The sequence below is a fragment of the Lepisosteus oculatus genome, chromosome 15, assembly GCF_040954835.1.
Source record: "Lepisosteus oculatus isolate fLepOcu1 chromosome 15, fLepOcu1.hap2, whole genome shotgun sequence".
NCBI classification, from domain to species: Eukaryota; Metazoa; Chordata; class Actinopteri; order Semionotiformes; family Lepisosteidae; genus Lepisosteus; species Lepisosteus oculatus.
In genome coordinates, this window is record NC_090710.1 from 25579607 (window position 1) to 25599111 (window position 19505).

The 19505-nt window shown below is 39.5% G+C and overlaps 2 protein-coding genes across 6 annotated transcripts in view; one reads left to right on the plus strand and one right to left on the minus strand.

Moving 5' to 3' along the window:
* col4a2 (collagen, type IV, alpha 2) overlaps window positions 1-7446 on the plus strand; it is a 103294-nt gene extending 95848 nt beyond the window's left edge. For all 3 annotated transcript variants that reach the window (XM_015364170.2, XM_015364172.2, XM_015364171.2), the window contains 8 exons: window positions 218-334; window positions 1106-1267; window positions 1717-1815; window positions 2494-2640; window positions 2761-2877; window positions 4103-4294; window positions 5446-5732; window positions 6296-7446. In XM_015364170.2, the coding sequence (XP_015219656.2) occupies window positions 218-334; window positions 1106-1267; window positions 1717-1815; window positions 2494-2640; window positions 2761-2877; window positions 4103-4294; window positions 5446-5732; window positions 6296-6550 (1376 nt within the window). In that variant the 3' untranslated portion in view covers window positions 6551-7446. The remainder of the gene's footprint in view (window positions 1-217; window positions 335-1105; window positions 1268-1716; window positions 1816-2493; window positions 2641-2760; window positions 2878-4102; window positions 4295-5445; window positions 5733-6295) is intronic.
* A 958-nt stretch (window positions 7447-8404) lies between these two features.
* On the minus strand, window positions 8405-17405 carry rab20 (RAB20, member RAS oncogene family). Of its 3 annotated transcripts, none has more exons than XM_015364352.2 (2): window positions 17037-17405; window positions 8405-9693 (listed from the first exon to the last, which is right to left on the minus strand). In XM_015364352.2, the coding sequence occupies exons 1-2, from the start codon at window positions 17083-17085 to the stop codon at window positions 9152-9154; spliced, it is 591 nt and encodes a 196-aa protein (XP_015219838.1). In that variant the 5' UTR covers window positions 17086-17405; the 3' UTR covers window positions 8405-9151. The 3 variants fall into 3 exon arrangements, with proteins under 3 accessions (XP_015219838.1, XP_006639323.1, XP_015219837.1); XM_006639260.3 differs by having other exon boundaries at window positions 16914-17403; XM_015364351.2 differs by lacking the exon at window positions 17037-17405 and adding an exon at window positions 16344-16626.
* Window positions 17406-19505: the final 2100 nt, after the last annotated feature.

The following is a 19505-nucleotide window of genomic DNA, read 5'->3' on the forward strand; positions in this document are numbered from 1 at the left end:
CTCAAAGGCATGCTGGTTATTAATTCATCTTCATGGTGCTCAAAAGGGGGAAATGGCACATATGAGCTGTAGTCTTCTACATTGTAGATCTTTGTAATATACTGTAGGCCCTGCCTGAACCTTTGTATGATTTCGTGTACGTGCGTGTGATGGCATTAAACATGAGTGAAGCACTTGGCATTTTTGCATAGCTTTCTTGTCTGTTCTTGTGCATTAGGTGACCAAGGCTACTCTGGACCTCCTGGAATTCGAGGTCCACCAGGACCACCAGGAATCTCGGGTATAGTGGGCTTACCAGGAGATCCAGGCTTCCCAGGACAAAAAGGGTTTCAAGGTATACAGTTGTGCCATTCTCCTATGGAGTTAACAAAGGACAAACGTCTATAGCATTCAATAAGATCAGTTGGGACAGTGAGCTAGTTATTTCAGAGAAATGTACTCTGCAGTGGCCAGTTGCAGCTCCTGAGCTTTTTTAAATGTAAACAGCTGTCGGTAAACAATTGAAAATACCTTAGGTCAAGGGTAAACCAAAACTGGGTCAGGCTCTTGCTATCTAAAGAAATTCATACACTGCACAAAAGGTTTGCAGCTCGTTTTGCATTTGGAAAAAGATGCCATATGGGTCCTTAACGGGCTGGCAGGTGGAGCACCTCAAAGACATTAATGAAGACATAAACTTTGAGATATGGGCCGAATCATCACTAAAAGCATTATGGTGCAGTATATACTGTACACCAGTTTTACATAAATGTTGAGTTTCTCCGACCAATAACTTACAGAGACTGCATTGCACAAAGGGAAGTTATGGCCAGCTGCAGCAAGGTGCTGCTGGGGGGAGGTGAATTCAAGCCAGCCGTGTGTATTGTGGGGCTTGCACACTGTCACAGCAGATATCATCGCAATCATTCAAGAGCCGTCAGCCGTTGGCTGTTCTGAAAGAAAAGTGTGACAGCCTTATAGACGGGATCAAACTATTTGATGTGGGTGTATTTGTATACATAGCATTAAGTAAATCAAGGCAAAATGTCACTGTGTGGGAAGGATTGCTTGAATTGATTGTTTGATTTTGATGGCGGGTGTTTTGTTCAACCGATGTTTTGGGCAGGCTTCCCGGGAGCTCGTGGTATTCCTGGAAAGCCCTCTCCTTATGGTGAGAAGGGGGATCTGGGAGATTCAGGAACTGCTGGAAATGATGGCCTCAAGGGTGTGAAAGGAGAGGAAGGATTTCCAGGATTTCCTGGTCAAAATGGAATCTCTGGAATTAAAGGTATATCACCTGAAAATCTACAGTGAAAATCTACATGCCTGTAAAATTTCAGTTCATATTCAATAATATTTTATGCAGTATTCATTTATCTTTGAAACATAAAGCATGCCAAACTTCCCCAATGCCAATTCAATAAGACACTCTACTTGAAAAGAGAAAATTAAAAGTACTCTGCAATTGCTTAGATTTTGATTCAAAGCAGTTTAATGAAGCAAACACAGAATGAGGTGTGTGAGAAGTATGCTCATGAAATCCTTTCTGCCATAATCAAAGCATTTTTGACTGTTAGAAATATGTAATATTTTTACATTTTTAATGCAAAATGTAATTTACTAAATGAGCTTTAGACATTGAACACAGTGTACAGTATTTGCATATGGTGGTTATATTCACACAAAACACTTAATAAATGTTTAGCCTAAACAGAAAGCTTTGTTTTATCTTGTAAGGTCAAAAAGGAGAGCAAGGACTAATAGGAATACCGGGCAGACCTGGAGTTAAGGGAGACAGGGGACCAACTGGACCAAAGGGGGACACTGGCCTACCTGGTAATGCACTTCCTCTTTGCTTCTTGAAAACTTCTTTTTTGAAAGAATAATGTTACAAGTTTGAAAGGGGCAGCATGGGTTTATGAAACATTGTTCACACTCCTTATTTCTTATTTTTCCTTTTTAAATTAAAAACGTGTAAGTAACCAAAATCATAAAATGGGGTACAAAACACCACACGCAATACACAGTACTTTGATTGGAGTGCCATGAATGTGACCATGAACACATACCTTTCAGAGTAAGGGCATTACTAAGCACTTGCAGTTTTGATCGATCGAGTGTCTTGTTGCTTTGAGTCACATGTAGAGTATGTCCCATTTAACTTCATCTACTCTTCTAAACTTGTTTGGACAGAATGTTATTCCAGATGTTCACCCAGTATTTCATCAGATGGAGGGCTGGGCATATAAAATGCTGGCTATGTAGTTGTGGTATTCATAGGACATACACAGGATGTTCTATGAATAGGCTGTTTTTGTTGTGGTGTTATGACGTCTTCTGTGTTTTTAGATAAGTGACCTTACAGGAATATCATCCAGCTGCCTACTGCTAACAGCCATTGTTGAATCTGTGAATCTTGTGAAGCTCTTTAAGGGTACAAGTAGTTTCTTCTGTCCATCCCACTGTTGTGCCTGCCTCCCCTCTGACTTCTATGTCTATGTTGTGAATGCACAGGCTTCACCGGTGTCCCTGGCTCAAGGGGCCCAGCTCCCTTGCCACCTCAACTGGTCAAGGAACGAGGCCCACCTGGCCCAGTAGGACTTCCTGGGCCACAGGGACCCATTGGAGAGACAGGCCTACATGGGCAGCCTGGAGACCCAGGTATGAGCTTAGTACTGGAGTACCAGTCCATTTTAGTACTTATTGACAGGTGCTAAAAGTTGGTTTTATTGTACCTCTTTTTCACGAAACCCTTCTAAAGGAACTCAATACATTATACAGGTCCTCGGGGCCCCCCAGGAAAAAAAGGTATGCCAGGCGTGAATGGAACACCAGGAATTCCAGGCTACCACGGGGAAACTGGATTTGGTGGCCACCCAGGTCTTCAAGGAATGGAAGGCAAGTCATGATATATTCATTCCTTTTGGTGGTAGCTGTCCTCGTAGAACATTGCTGGTTGGAGGTCTCGGTTTCTCAAATAAGTCAGTATTCATTTGGCCAACGATACAAAGCCAGCAGTACGTGGGCCACAGAATCTTCCAGAGGCAGGTGTAAGAATCAATGGTATCTCATTTGTGATCAGAATGAGCTTCTTTCACTTGAATCATTCAATTGCGCTGCATCCTTCATCAATCCATCAGGTAAAGAAAATGTGGTCTATTATGGGGTTTTGAGGGAAAAAACATTAAAGAACTATACTGAAATGTGTGAGTAAGAAGACACGTTATATATCGTTATAGATAAGAGAGAGAAACAAATATAGTCATTGGTTGCATATTTATATAATAGAAATAGAATATTTCAATAGAAAGTCAGTGGTTGGGAAAGAGGAGGCACTATGGCATCTGATTAAGGACTTTAATCAGCTAAAGACCTTGCTTCCTTTGACTTGAAAAACCACGCGAATGATTCATTTGCAAACAGGAGGCTTCACTCACTGGTTCAAGTGCAAGATGGCAGAACTGGCCTCCAAATCAGTGAAGGAGCTTCCAGTCATGGGTGTCAACATTCTTAATAATAGAAAAGACATTGAAAACAAATGTCCACATGGTAAAAAGTCAAGGATGCTTATCTTGCCAGGTTCGTAATCCAGTTTTGGTTTGATCTGTCTGATGTCTTTGTTCACTTTATGTGCTTCACCTGCAAGAGTTTTAAGTCTGCAATTCCATGCTTTGATAAACCAGGGACCTATGCGGGGGATTCTGTTTGGTCAGAGGATAAGAATTAAAAAGATTCGTTTTGTCTCTGGCTTGTACATTTCTTATAGCAGTGTTTTCCTGCTTTTGGGTCCTTCTAAGACGCACGTCACACTCTATCTTCAACCTTAAAGTCGATGGCAAGCGCAATCTGGCTTTCGTAGGTTTATATACTGGGAAATCCACTCTTCCCCTGTTGTTAGCATTCCCCTCATTCCTCGTGGAAGCATGGAATACACTCCTTCATTCTCTGTTCAGAGGGCTCTGTTCCAACTTTCATCCCTCCAGGATCCTTTGCTTCATCACAATAGGTATTTTATGTACCATAAAAGAGCTTTTGAATCCAGCTGTGAGACAATAATTGAATGAAGCTATTGGCAGTGTGTTGACAATTGTGCCACTTTAATTAGAGTCATTCTCTCCTACAGGGTCGCAAGGACGCCCTGGTAACCCTGGATTGGCAGGCATGCCCGGCCGCAGCGTTAGTGTTGGGTACCTCCTTGTAAAGCACAGCCAGTCAGAGCAAGTCCCAATGTGTCCTGTGGGCATGGCAAAACTGTGGGATGGATACAGTCTGCTGTACTTTGAAGGCCAGGAGAAGGCACACAATCAGGATCTTGGTATGATATTTTGGCTGGTAGAAAAACTTTACCTTTGGTATCATCCATCAAAAGTGTGAGGAGGCTCCTGAGTAGTTCAACTGGTAAAGACACTCACTACAAGCCCAGGTTATGCTCTGTGGTGGAACAGTTCAGATCTCAAGTCTGTGTCACGTCACTAGCCTGCTATGACCACCAAGCGGTGGTGCATAATTAGCTGAGTACAATCGGGTTTAAGGATCAGATTAGTCTTCCAGTGAAACAATTCTGCAATTTCTTGGGAGTCTGCTGGCTTCTCCAGATATCATGATGGACATGCCTCTCCTCCAGTTGGTGCTGAGCCACCTGGATATCACTGCAGAGCTTGTAATGTGTCAAAAGATAAATTGCTTGATGGGTGGGTGGGTCAGAGGAGCCTGTCTGCACTTCCTCAGCCTCACCATGTGGGTGCAAGGTTCATCCATTTTGACATACTCAGTTGGCAAATTGGTTGGGTATATAATAAAAAGAAGAAGATCACTTTATTAACCATATACAATTTCTTGTATTAGAAATACCCCAACTTGCTCTCCATGAGACACACAGACAAGGAGAGAAGCTTGGGGTCAGAGCGCAGGGTCAGCCATTTATACAGCACCCCTGGAGCAGCTGGAGTGAAGGGTCTTGCTCAGTGGCCCAACGCAGTAGGATTCCTCTGCAGGCTGCGGGATACAAACCGGCAACCTTCCAGTCACAGGCGCAGATCCTTAGCCACAGAGCCACTTTTATTACTAATGCTAGAGATTAATATGTAAGAAACACTCGTACATTTAGTAGTTAAGCATAGTCCAATGTGTATTCCATGTCATTATCGTGAAATTTAATGTTAAAGTCGGCAGTGGGACTGCCACATAAACTACACTAATCGTGTACTTCACATTTATTAAAAGCGTACGTGCATAGGTTCTCCAGTTCTATTGATGCTTTTTGTAACTCAGAATTTGAAACATTGCCCTGTGGGATTCATACTCTTTGAATGTACAACAGGGCTCATTCTGATCCTGTTAGAAGTTGACAGAATTTAAAATACAGTAGAATGTTCTTTGTAATAAGATCTGCCCATGTAGGCAGAGAAGTTTCAAACAGTTGATGGTATCTAATACTGATTGCTATTACTTGGGCTGATTTTATAGGAATGGCAGGATCATGCCTGCCGAGATTTAACACAATGCCGTTCCTGTACTGCAATCCTGGAGACATCTGCTACTACGCCAGCAGGAATGATAAATCCTATTGGCTGTCGACGACGGCCCCTCTGCCCATGATGCCCGTGGAGGAGGAGGAAATTAAACCGTACATCAGCCGCTGCTTGGTCTGCGAGGCTCCATCCCTGGCCATCGCTGTCCACAGCCAGGACACTAGCATTCCTCAGTGTCCCATAGGATGGCGCAGCCTGTGGATTGGTTATTCCTTCCTCATGGTAAGCTTGCTACTTTCATGGTGAAAAACATTGTACAGTCTTCTTTTGTTTAGAATTTTCTGTTGTGTAGCTCCATACATCTGCAGACTCTAATTTACAAAATAACGTATTCAGTATATACATCTGAATGAAGATGCTTTATTGTGACAGACATTTCACCTGTTCATCAGTAACTTTTCATTCCCAATACCCATGATTACTTCTTGGGGAGCATAAAAATATTCATGTCCTATGAAGTACATGGATAGTCAGCCTTCCATCAAATGTCAATTAAGCTGTTAACCCCAAACCAGAATGAGTTCTCATGGAGCACCCTAACAGTGACATACTGACTGCTCAGTTTGTGTTGCATCTTCACAACCATATGAGGTGTTAACTTGTTTCTGGTTATTCTTTTTTGTAGAAACAGTCCCTTTTTTAGGGTTGTTTTCTTTTATTTTAACCTTCCTGCAAAAGCAATCTCTACTATTTGTCCTATAGATCGCATGTAAATAACGGTACAAACATGTTAGTTCTGGTTCATCTCTCTGTGGTGCTAATTGTTTCTTTGTGTCGTTGCTCAGCACACCGCTGCTGGAGATGAAGGGGGTGGACAGTCCTTGGTTTCACCTGGAAGCTGCCTTGAAGACTTTAGGACCACTCCTTTCATTGAGTGCAACGGAGCCAAAGGCACCTGCCATTACTTTGCCAATAAGCACAGCTTCTGGTTGACGTCAATAGAGCAGTCCTTCCACAGCTCACCGGCTGCAGAAACACTCAAGGCAGGTCAGCTGCTGTCTCGAATCAGCCGGTGCCAGGTGTGCATGAAGAACTTGTAACAGCACGAGCTGAAAAAAAAAAAAAAAACAATCGGCACAAGTGTGCATTAACATTACGATTATAAAAATCAATAAAGAAAGAATGCTTTCTTTGCTCTACATTTGAAATGGTGCTTATTTTAACTTATTACCTCAGCCGTGCATTCCATATATATTAAGAAAAAGAAAGATAATCCAGATCATCCAATGAGAATAAAATGCCCATGTCTTTATGCACTGCTTCATAATTTGTAGGATAAGCAGCTACTGCTTCATACAAAGAGAAACTAACACTACACTTATCTGGTTTTGTACTGTTTAAGAAACGTGCTCTAATATGTTCATCCTTATTTGCCTTAAGTATATTTTCATTGTTTGTTATATTATCCCAGAACCTTAAACACTTTTACCTTTTAAATAAAGAGGCAACTCAAAGCTGAGAAAAGGCTGTTGTTGTATGTATGGTTTTATACTTCACTTGCCATTACATTGTGCAGTTCCTCACAGTAATGGTTGTTTTAATACTACACTGATCTGAAGATTTTTTTTAAAACTAAAAATAAGAACTCTGCAATTAATAAATGGAAGTTCACTTTTTATTTTAAAAAAATCTTTCTGTATTAAATGCACTGAAAATCTTTTTCTGCTGCCTCTAGCCATCACCTGTATAGAGTCTTATGGTTTGATGCACGCAAGATGCAACTGCTAGAGAAGTTAATTTAAAAACTGAAGTTTCCCGGCAGTGTCATAAACATCAAACGTGAGAATGTTACTCTGTGGCCAATCTAAATATTACAAAGTATTTTTTCTATGGTTGTAATCACTATTGAGTGTACATATACCAGATCATGTTCAATAAGATTTTTGTATGTCTTTTGACTTTGATGTAATTATACTGAATAAAATATTAATTCCAACATTTGCATTTTGGTGTATGGGTTTGCCAGAAATAACTTTTTTTAATTCTTACTTCTTAACTCTGTAGCCTGGGATTTATTTTCTCTTTAACTTATTTTACAAGATAACTTGCTTTATTAGGGATCTCATACCGGGCAAAAAGAAACTGATGACCAGGATGTATGCATTCAATGAAAATAACTCTTGATAAAACATTACACTGGGCTGTGTGTAGCACTGGCATACTCCCCCTTATTTTTGCTTCATTAATTATTTTGGTGAATGAGAGATGCATCACACATTGTTGGGCCTTTTAAAATATTAGCAGGGTATGAGAACATAAAAAAAATATTTTGGAGGATCTAGGATCTGATGTTATACCAGATTCATCAACAACAAAAAAAAGGATTCCAGTTTTCAGTTTAAGAAAGGACTGCAGAATCTCACAGAGGCTGTTAGACAAATGCTGAAACATGACAGTTTTTTATGATGAGACTATTAAGTAAAGATACATTTATCTCATTTTCAACATTATGAACTTATTTAGCAGACAACACTTTGTACTTAGTGAAAGGACAATTACTTTAAAAAAAACATAAAACAAAAATGAACTGTTAGCAGTGTCAAGTACATATACAATACTTCATCAGATCTCAAAACAAAGAATCTTCTTAGTTTTCCTGTTCCTGCTAGATGCTGGTGTTCTTTAAAGGTTCTATTATAATGAAGGCAATGGACAAAATCCAGTGGTACCATTGCCATTAAAATATTCTGCTGCTGCAATCAGTTCATTACCATACATTGTTGAACTTTTTTGTCAATATAAATTGCTTAATAATTCCTTACACTTAATCAAATCACTGAAAAGCACAAAATAATCAATTTGGACATGTGAGGAGTGAGTATTAACATGCCTGAAATGGTATACACAAAAGCACATTTCTACATAGATCTGTCATGGTCAAAAAAGAAACACACTGATCATGATCACCTTTATTTTTTCAATGTTAGTGTGCAAATAGCAGGTCCTTTAAAATTTTCAATCATAAATATTTTCATAAATGTACTTAACACAAACATGACATACAAAGAGAATAGCCATACAAAATCAGTTAACAATAAAACAGACATTTCAAGGCACATTAAGTATGAAACAAAATATTGGGGGCTGAAATGAATTATATTTTAAAATGTTTTTTTCAGCAGAAAAACCTGAGTTAGACTATCTAGTGCAGCAGGTTGTTTGTAAAAGGCTCAATGCAAGTGTTTGACGATAGACCTAATAAGTGGTAAAGCAGCACCCAATTTACTTAAAACTGAAAAAAATAACTCTCAACAACAACCGAGTACTTGGATCTCCGACGTGTAATCTTAAAAGCGTATTGTAGATCATCTTATTTTATTTATCCATATTTCTATATAAATACATTCACTATTTTAGTCTCTTTGCTTGTGATGGGTAAAAAACATATCCAGTGAAGTCAGCTTCAGATTGAAAGGGAGTGATGAGTATGTGTGTTGGGGAACAGGCAGTGAAGGACCACAGTATTAACTTCACAAGGTAAGAGCTACACATGCAAGTCAGTGGAAAACTTGAATTTACCCCCAACCTTATTTCCGTATTCCCTCATTTTCACATGCAGCTGGATTTCTAAAAACACACTTGCTTGAATCTGAAAGCAGTGTGGAAAAAAAAACAATACAAACTAACCCACTCATATCCGATCAACCGCAGCATCCTAGTTTAGTCCTTTGCATGTCACTGCAGTCTTCCAAATCCACTGTATTACTCATAGCTTCAGTTTTTTTCTTTAAAATGCCAGGCACTACCATGTCAAACACCCTTTCAAAGAGCAGATCCACATTGTAGCCCGTCTTCGCACTGGTCTCGAAGCACATCGCCTCCGCCGGCGGGCTGCATTTCTCTTCCAGCATCTTGTAACGCAGGATCCGATGGTAAAGAGCCACGGCGTCTTCCGGCTGCACCTGTTTGTGCATTTTTGGAGAGGCTGGGAACTGGGCACCCGCCAGATTGCCATTACTCTCCCTCTCTTCGCCCGTCTCTGCGGCCGCAGCTTTCAGGTTGGTCAGGTCAGCTTTGTTCCCCACGATGGCGAAAATGCAGTCGGAGTTGGCCGTGTCCGTCAGGGAAAGGAATCGCTGCTCCAGCTCCACCAGGCTCTGCCAGTTGGTGACGTCGTAGGTGAGGATGACAGCGGCGGCGCCTCTGCAGTACATAGAGCCCAGCCCGTGGAACTGCTCCCGCCCTGACACGGAGAGGAAAGGAATTCGTTAGAAAGCTTCCCAACAACACAAGGACACCCTGCCTACGTTTCTGACGCGGACGCCATTGTTCTGAAAACAGGCACAGCTGGTTCAGGTCAATAACAAGACTAGAGATTTGTTCTGTCCATGGCAGTAATGGGCAAAAAAAGTCAGGTTCGTTTCCGCACCAGTTAAATAAAGCCTAAAAAACAACCTTCTTAAGACATCATCTAATTTAAATTAACTGCCAATTATGTCTAATTCACCCCTTAACTCTGGTTATCAAAATACAGAAAGGTAACATTCCAGTTTCACCATGTTGCTTTCAACATAAATTTAAAAAATGAGAAAACACCAAAGGGACATAAATAAGTAATATTTTGACACCCCATGAATTCCACTGTGTCGTGTTACCAAACTACGAAATTCAGGAAGGATGAGCACACAGCATCAGCAGTTACTGGATCTGCTGACTACAGTTCAGAGAGATGTGGGCTTAAAGCTAACAAGAAGGCTTTTATACTACAGAAACAGAACTCCTATTTAATTCAACAAGGGAAAAGAGAAAGATCAAATACAGCAATCTTAAAATGTTTCAGAACGTTCCCCCTTTTCTGCCATATGGAGGAAAATGTGGTGACTGAAAGGCTGTGGTAGCTACACACAAGGGTTTGATTTCAAAATAATATGAATCATTGGGATACTAGTTCATACGGATGAACACCCCCATGAACTTTCAGAAATGTGGGTCAGCAAAGTGACTAGTGAAGCAGAAATTCACAGAACAGTGCAATATCATTTGACTCTCTTACTTAAACTTTGATCACAACAAGGCTTACCATCGGATTAAGCTTTCAAAGCCTCGGGACAAATAATTCACAGTTCTCCATCCTCTGCTTGATGGTCACTTATATTTACAGCCAGTATGACACAATGTTATAGTGACTATGACACAGGCAATTGCAAATTAATCAAAGGTTTTAAAATACTGACTAATACAATATGCTGCTTTTTAATGTATTTGTTACTTTCCAAAACACATGACGACGCATTTTTAAGAATATTGAAAAACAGGACAGAAAGGGGAGTTAAACAAAATTTCACCAGTTTCTACTTGGCAACTCCTCATCTGGACTAAAAGCCACAATGCAACATTCATTCAGGGTGCTGACACTTGTAGGCCTGAATGGATTTGTGTGGGGCCACACAGAGCACAGATCCGGCATCTAGGACAGAGACAACCAACTGTGTTCCATGAGTGCTGTCGTGTTCCAGTCCTGGAGATTTTGTAGAATTATTGAATTTCCTTCGTGAACGCCTAGGGATAATAGCAAAAGCTGCAACTTAAATATTTGCCTTGAACAAAAATCAAAAGACCTTGTGATGCTATAAAGGTACAGACCAAAAAGCCTGGATACCACTGTTAAAGCAGTAGGGAGGGTTGTCATGTTGTACTAGCTACTGTGATAAAAGCAGAGCACAGTTTGCTCCTTGTGCATGGCTATATTCTGACCAACAGAAGAGAAGTAAATATCCTATGGTCTCCTTCCCTTTATCTCCTGTGGGATTCTCAACAACAAGGAGATACAAAGAAGCACAGGGAGCCCTTAGGTGTTTTCTAAGAGTATGCAGATAAACAATGGAAGGGAGCATATTTATAGAAAGCATAAACAATATATGATAAAAATAATTGACTTCCTTTTGCTGAAATGTAATTTTAAATGCAGTTCGGGTAAAAAAATCATACTTCCTTTTTAAAAGCACGGCCCTTTACAGATCAAAACATTTTTTTTAATCGGCTGAGACTCATTTCTTTACAGTCACAGGCTCTGATCATATTGTCCTAACAGTTGGAGCACACCACAGCCAGACTGTTTCAATAGCAGCCCTGTCTCTAGCTTAACCATGTGAATCTGATAAGGGCCCTGTCATCAGCAACGACCCCAGGCAGTCTTTTACTGAGCCATGACTCAAAGAGCTGTGACAAACAAAATAAACATCCCATTAAAACACCACGTGTTATGAAAAAAAATCCTAGTAATGTATTGGGGGATTATTACTGTACAAGAGCTGTGAATTCTTAACATTACACAAAAAGTAAAAAGGCTTCTGTGTTGTCATGATATATCAGCTTCTAAAACTAAAGGTCAAAAATGTATTATAAACCGGTATTTAAATGAAAATTTCAACATTGCAAGGAGACTTCTGAGACCTAGACACATGGCAGCAGTCTGGTTCAATACACACACTGAAGGATGACAAATACCACATTGTGGTCCTTAAATATAAAGGAACAAAAACAATTCCAGCTAATGTATTGTGATGTATGCATAGTTTTGTCAGCGTAGATGCAAAGCTTTCCAGAATCATGTAAGCCTTCAGGCATGAAAGTCCTAAAATGCCAGTACTGAACAGACGAATACAGTAGAGGCTTACATAATGCAATCTGAAGGCACATGGTGAAGCATGTGACCTAATTCCTGGAACTGGCAAGGATATATAATGAGACTGCGAGAGCAGAGGTTAGTTCAGTTGTTAATGGACTGAATAAGAGGGGCTTTATTGCAAAGGTCTGCGTAGAGGTAAATCCCACACTAAAATATGGGAAGAAAGAAAAGAATAAGCTGTTGCCCCTTCTTCATGCAGCCCGGACACTTAATACAATTCCTCACACAAAATTCTTCATACCTCATTTCGGCAGTGAGCACCACAAATGAGTCGCTTTCGTTATGTTTTGGAGTTTGACTTCAACTAAACAGTGTTAAGAAAGAAAAAGAACCTACAAACTGATGTTCGATATACATGCAGAGCACACTACGAGCAGCTGAAGTTAATGAGAGGCCTGAGCCATTTACAAAGCACGTCTGCAAAGACAATGGCACATATTGTTAATCAAGACACAAACACCCCTACTACTACTTTCCTTTCCATAAAAAATATTCACTTGGAAATTGCATCTGCATGATTATCCCCTTCAATTAGTGAAAAACCTGAAACTTCACCCTGATCAAGTCGGACACACACAATATGAACCTCAGGTGAATTATATGGCAAAGAATGTAAAAACATATTTAAAAAATAATAATCATTAAAAGGAGATTTACAAAAGAGATCTAGATTAATTTCCTATTTTCCACACACTTTACGCAAGCTTCATTACTGTACCACCAGAAATCTCATTTCTCCCACCTCCTATTGTAAAAAATTAAATAAAAATTCAAGATTATTCATGAATATACAATTGTATCTTACATATAAATATCATTATATAGAGGACAATCAGCTGTTGTTTTTAAGAAGAAAGCTATTCAAAGTGCACGCACTTTAAATTTGAGAAAAAATATGGCTGAAATTAAAAATAAAAAAACCTATAAGAAAGCTGGAAGATTTGCTCACTCCTCATTAGGCCACAGTCCAAATCTCATTTTGGGTTTGGGAAAGCAGGTTGAGTATTATATTAACAAAAAACAGTACTCTTTCCACATTTCATCTTTTTTGAGGAAAAAGAGCTTTCTTTTCTTTATTTCAGACTATGCACCTGACCCCTCTTCATGTGACAGCTACGCTTCCAAGATGTTGGCTCTGTGGTTTGGAGTGGTTTCTTGTGACTGGTCTCTCCTTCTTGGCATGGAGGCTGGCTAAATTTGATCCTCCTTGATTCACTGGTCTTTCTGTTGGAGGCCCGTCTGACATTTGCCTGTGCTGTGGATGCCTGTCATTCACACTTGTGAATTGCTAGTTCTCAGCGGCACAGTAGGGTCATCTTCTGGATTTTCCTTCGTGCTGCTCCTGCGGTCACATGTTCCGACAGTTTCAAGCCATTCCCGGAGAAGGTTGCAACTTGCGTCACTTGTAGATTTTTCCATCAGACAGCAGTAGAAGAATTCTCCCACTTCTCGGACTTCAAACTTGGTTTTTTTATTTTATTTTGCCTTGTTTGTAAAGGTAGAGTGCCCAAACTCCAGTGCAAGTTTTCTAGATTATGAGGATGGTGTACCGTTTGTTTTTTACCTGTCCAGTATCATTCTACTCATTTGTGTAGGTCAGGGGTCTCCAATCTATTAAATGAAGAGATCTCTGGTCCTAGAGGACTGAAGATTACTTCGATTTTTTAGTAAATCGCTTGTATGATTTATCACAATGGAAAAGTTCCGTATCTTTAGAAATTAGAGAATTAAATTGGGGCTCTCCCGGACCAGGATTAGAGATCCCCAATGTAGACCCTTCAAGGTTTCACCAGTGCAAGATGAAGTACAGGAGCCATTTGGAATCATGCATACACAACAGTAAGGCAGAAGTGGGGACTCTTTGAAAATATTCCTTAGCGTCAAATATTGGTCTAGATGGGTGCAGTGCATTAAACCTTTAAGGTCAGATTTTGTTGAGATACAAAATAACGGAAATTTAATAAGATACATTTATATAGTCTCCTCCCTTTTCATATTCCTAAATGTATACATCTTCCTTCTTTTGAACGTATATAGTTTTGTTAAAAAGTTATATAATTGTAAAAAATAGGGGAACAAACAGGAATTTGTGCCTGTGATGTAAGGCTGAATAATGACTGTTCAAATGTAAAATGGTTTTGCTTTGTTCTCTAAAATAAAAAAAATAAATAAAAAAGAAAATATTCCTTTGCAAACGTGAGCACCAATCCCAAACCACCGGAGACACAGACACCTACAGAAGTAATTGGAAATGACTGGGAATGACCGGGCTTTCCACCCTTTACTTCTAATGGTGTCCACAAGCTCCTCGTACCTTGATTTTTGTTTCCTCTCAAAACCTTCTTGGCACCTTTCTTTTCAGGAACTGTCAATTCAATGAGGATTATAGCCTTCCTCTGGGAGGACGACATGACTACATCCGGTCAAAGGTTTGTCTGGAAACACAAGTCGCTTGTCTAGTTCGACCTCCATTGACCAGTCTCTGCTGAAGTGTCTTTGAAGGTTGCCAGCAGGTCTAGCTCCAGCTGGTGCTTTGCTCTTTTCACAATACATGTAACGGGCATATTCTGTGACAAACTCAGAAAACCTAAGAGAGGCACCGAAGACTTTGAAGCAAATGGGTTTAATTATTTTTAGAATAATTATAGAATGGTTTCGATTCTCAGACTTGTCAGAATTACACTCCGTATTCTAATTCTAAAATCACTGGTAATTTCTATGAATGCAAAACATTAAAAGATTTTTTTTTTTTACTCAATCTTGTGATTTGCCTTTCCCAAAACAGATGACAAAGTGTTGAGACAGTCAATTCTTTGCAAATACATTCCCCGCCTTACTCAATCAGTATAGATAACATTATTGTGAAACTGAGTTAAGAGTTTCCAAACCAACCTACTACAGAGTGCAAGTAAGGCTGTGTGGCTAAATCTGTGTCAAAGATACATACAGCACACAGAGCACGAAAAGCACACAACAATGTAATTCTCTTTCATTTCCCCATTCAGGACAAAGAAAAGCACAGCACTTAAACCTTTATCAAACTTCAAGTTCGTCACCACAAACTTCTCTTTTACAAAATTTACATAATGTTCTCATAAAATGCATTAATAAGCACTTAGACATTAGTGTTCTGACTAGTATTTTTAAGGCAAAAAGACAGGTAAAATGTTATCCATGTAGCTGGAACATTTAATCACTGATAGTCTGAAAGAGAAAAGCATGATTATAAACCTGAACTCCAACGATTTATGTTCTTTCCTTACAATAGTTTCCCAGCCAACTGCTATCCAGAAGTTTTTTATCCAACATGCAGTATAATGCAGTATACTGTTTTACAGTTGATGTTCCACGTATGTTTTCTAGTATAGTAGTTGTTACACTTGTACTGTACATACAAGTGGAACGTTTTTCAGAATGATTAGTCTAATATGGTTACAGAAAACAATATTGAGGCACTACAAAATGTAATTACAGCAAAGCTAAAGCACAGCCGTCTGAGAAGTTATTCTCCCTAACACTGAGATAACAATGATTCGACTACGTCTTTAATTTGTACGACAGAAGTTCAGCTTCTTCCTCATTTATCAGCTGTCAGGCCTTAACAGAATATTTTACAGGATGCTTGGACATAAACATTTTTTTATATACTGAACAGTTTTAAAAGCACGAAAAATGTATTGACAGAGCCTTTTCAATTCAAATACTTATTAAAAAACGTAAAATATTTATCGGACTTCTTTATCTCTTTTCTAAGCAGTTTTACAGAACCAGTGACCTTACAGGTAACGTTTTTTACACTAGGTGTAAAGAACATTCAAGAACATGATCAAAAAGATGATTGAAAAAGATGGAAATAAATGGTAAAGTAATCTCTATAGTTTTTCTTACACAGCGAATCATTTTAACTGACTTAGAAGTGTAATAATATAGTAGTTTACTCTGGAACACCCATACCTGACCTTGAAAATAAAATAGAGTACAGTGTATTTTTAAATATATATCATACATATATCCAAAGTAAATCCACTAATTTACAAGTTAAAGAATACTGAACATTTAAAGTGAATCTAATACACAATTCAATTTGAAACTCGTTTCTTTTCCAAAATCATAAAAGGTGCGACTTTGTTTACAGTAAAGGAATGTTCATGTGATCAACTAAGATTTATTACCCTGGCCAAAGTACAGTATATTGCAAAACTAACGTCTCCGGTGAATCCTGTAAAACCCACATACTGCGATAATCCTCTTTGTCAAACACATGATAGTACTTGTATTATCCCAACAGTGCTATCGCAAGGTTCCCATTAAATTCACTTAGAGGATACATTCCACCTACAGGAGAATCCGAAACTTTTAGATCTCTCCAAAGCGCATCAGATCCCTAATTTCGAAATTCTTAATCCTTCTCCACAACTAAAACCAAAAAGTACGTTTTCTTCGGCAAAACAATTCTGCGAATAGATTTTTCCACGAAAAAAAAAGTTTCAAAACAAAAATCAAGCACATCAAATTTTGATTTCACGTTTCAAATCTATATTGTCTTAGAACATTTAATAAAAGCCACGTAATTCGATTACCAAGTAAATACTGTATTTCTTCGTCTTACTGGGATCAAACACAGCACTTATGTAGATTTTAATGCGTACAAGTAGATTTTATCTACTTATCACAGACGGTAAACTCGGAAGTAGAGTACAAATGGACTAAAGAAAATAACAAGCAACATCTACACATCCTAAATTAATTGTATATAAAAAGGTAATAGGGGTTACCTGCTGTGTCCCAGATTGAAATGTTATACGGCCCCCACTGCTTCAAGAAGAACGCCCCTCCGACTGTGCTGATAGTGTCTTTAAACTTCCTTTCAATGTACCTGTGCAACAGAGAGGTCTTACCGACATTCATGTCCCCCAGTATAACCAACTTCACATCAGGCTTTTTCATTTTCGCTCATTCAAACAAGAAATCTCTTCCTGAGCCCCTCGGTAAACATGAGCAGGTTCCGCTATAGCGTCTGTTGTTTTATTAAAAATAAGACGGCTGTTCCTTTGCCTTGTTGCAGGCTATCAAACATACCTAGCAAACCTCCTCGTCTAAAAACTGTTGTAATAAAGGCTGCCCGTTCGTGTTGTCATATGAAGAAACACTTTATTAAGCAGTTTATCATTTATCAAGTAACCTGAATATCCCAAAGTGACGTCCAAGGAACTTTTGTAACCAAATTCGTCAGCAGGCATGAAAGTTGGAAGTTAACTCATATTGATGACGAAACAGGAAACTGTTGTAAAATGTAAAATATGCCCAATTTGTGGTAGATTTACGCATACTTCAGTCTGTTCATTTGTTCACTCTTTGAAATCAAGTATCTTTCTGCTGATTGATAGGAGTGTGTGATATTGTGCAGAAAGCGTTTTTGAAAACTTTCATTACAATTGTTTTAATGTTTTTTATTATTTTCAGAGACAGTGGAGAAGCCCGACCCCTAGTTGAGATAGTTACGCACAACCATCGATGAATCGATGTGTTGTTAAGAGCAGTCTATGTTCGAAATTGTCAATACACTATACCCCCATTGTTTTGAAGTATTTATTATAATATATCTAATATTTATAATAAGATTTGTATTTCTGATTTGAAAGCAAAGCTTGCAGGTTAGTAACTCAGCACAATGTGCATCTCTTTATTAAACCAGGAAGAAAGGAAGAAGCAGACGATTGTGCAGCATGTATCAATCGCTTGTATATTGATTACAAAATGCTTCTCATATTAGAGGGAAAGTAATTAGTTCATGCAACACTAAAGCGGAGCACATGCCTTGATAATACTGTATGTAGAAGCCAGAATACTCCTGCAGTCCCACCGCACGGAAACTCAGAAGGGAGAAATAATTTGAGCAATTGAAGGACCCCTTTCAGCGAAGCCAGATCGTGTTTCGCTAACGGAATTCAGTGAGAATAGTAGAGTTAACACCCCGAGTCTTGAGTATATTTGCATAGGATTTTAAATGACAAGGGAGTCAGCCCCTTAGCATCTCATCTAAAGGACGGAACGTCCTAGACCAGAGCACACATGACCATGCTGGTGATTTGGTGTGGAAATTCAGGTCCAGAAGGAAAAACGCCACCTACTGGTGTGCCAACTTCTCACAGCAGTAACGTGGTTTGCTTTACGTTCTTTCATCTTAGTACCAACTGCACACAGTATAAGATCACTGTATCAGAATTTGTCTTTTCACGTACCCCAACTTGCTCTCCATGAGACACACAGACAGGGAAAGAAGCTTGGGGTCAGAGCGCAGGGTCAGCTATTTATATGGCACCCCTGGGGCAGTTGGGGTGAAGGGCCTTGCTTAGGGGCTCAACGGAGTAGGATTCCTCTGCCAGTTGCGGGATACGAACCGACAACCTTCCAGCCATAGGTGCAGATCCTGAGCCACCACACCGCCATACACCATCCATACATGATGTACAGCTAGCCATACACTATATGGTTAGCTTCTGTGGTCTCAAGACATCAGGCAGCAATCTGGACTTTCTACGTATAGTAAAAAAAAAACACTTTTTTGTCCAACAGCAATAATAATAATAATAAAAATAATAATAATAATAATAATTTGCCAGCAGCCATATCACCCAGCAATTCACAACTGCCAACCCCCTGAAGCTCAGCAGGTGTGAGCCTGGTCAGTACCTGGATGGGAGACCTCCTGGGAAAAACTAAGGCTGCTGCCGGATAAGGTGTTAGTTGGACCAGCAGGGGGCGCTAACCCTGTGGTCTATGTGGGTCCTAATGCCCCATATAGTGACGAAGACACTATACTGTAAAAAGGCACCGTCATTCGGATGAGACGTAAAACCGAGGTCCTGACTCTCTGTGGTCATTAAAAATCCTAGGGTGTTTCTCGAAAAGAGTAGGGGTGTAACCCTGGTGTCCTGGCCAAATTTCCCATTGACCCTTACCTATCATGGCCTCCTAATAATCCCTATCTATAAATTGGCTTCAGCACTCCTCCCCACTGATAGCTAATGTGTGGGGAGCGTTCTGGCGCACTATGGCTGCTGTCGCATCATCCAGGTGGGGCTGCACATTGGTGGTGGTGGAGGGGAGTCCCCATTACCTGTAAAGTGCTTTGAGTGGAGTGTCCAGAAAAGTGCTATATAAGTAAGCAATTATTAATATTAATTAATAATAATTCCTTACATTTATATAGCACTTTTCTGTCCTTACTCTTTTCAAAAAAACACCCTGGGATTTTTAGTGACCACAGAGAGTCAGGACCTCAGTTTTACTTCTTATCCAAAGGACAGTGCCTTTTTTTTTTAACAGTATAGTGTCCCCGTCAGTATACTGGGGCATTAGGACCC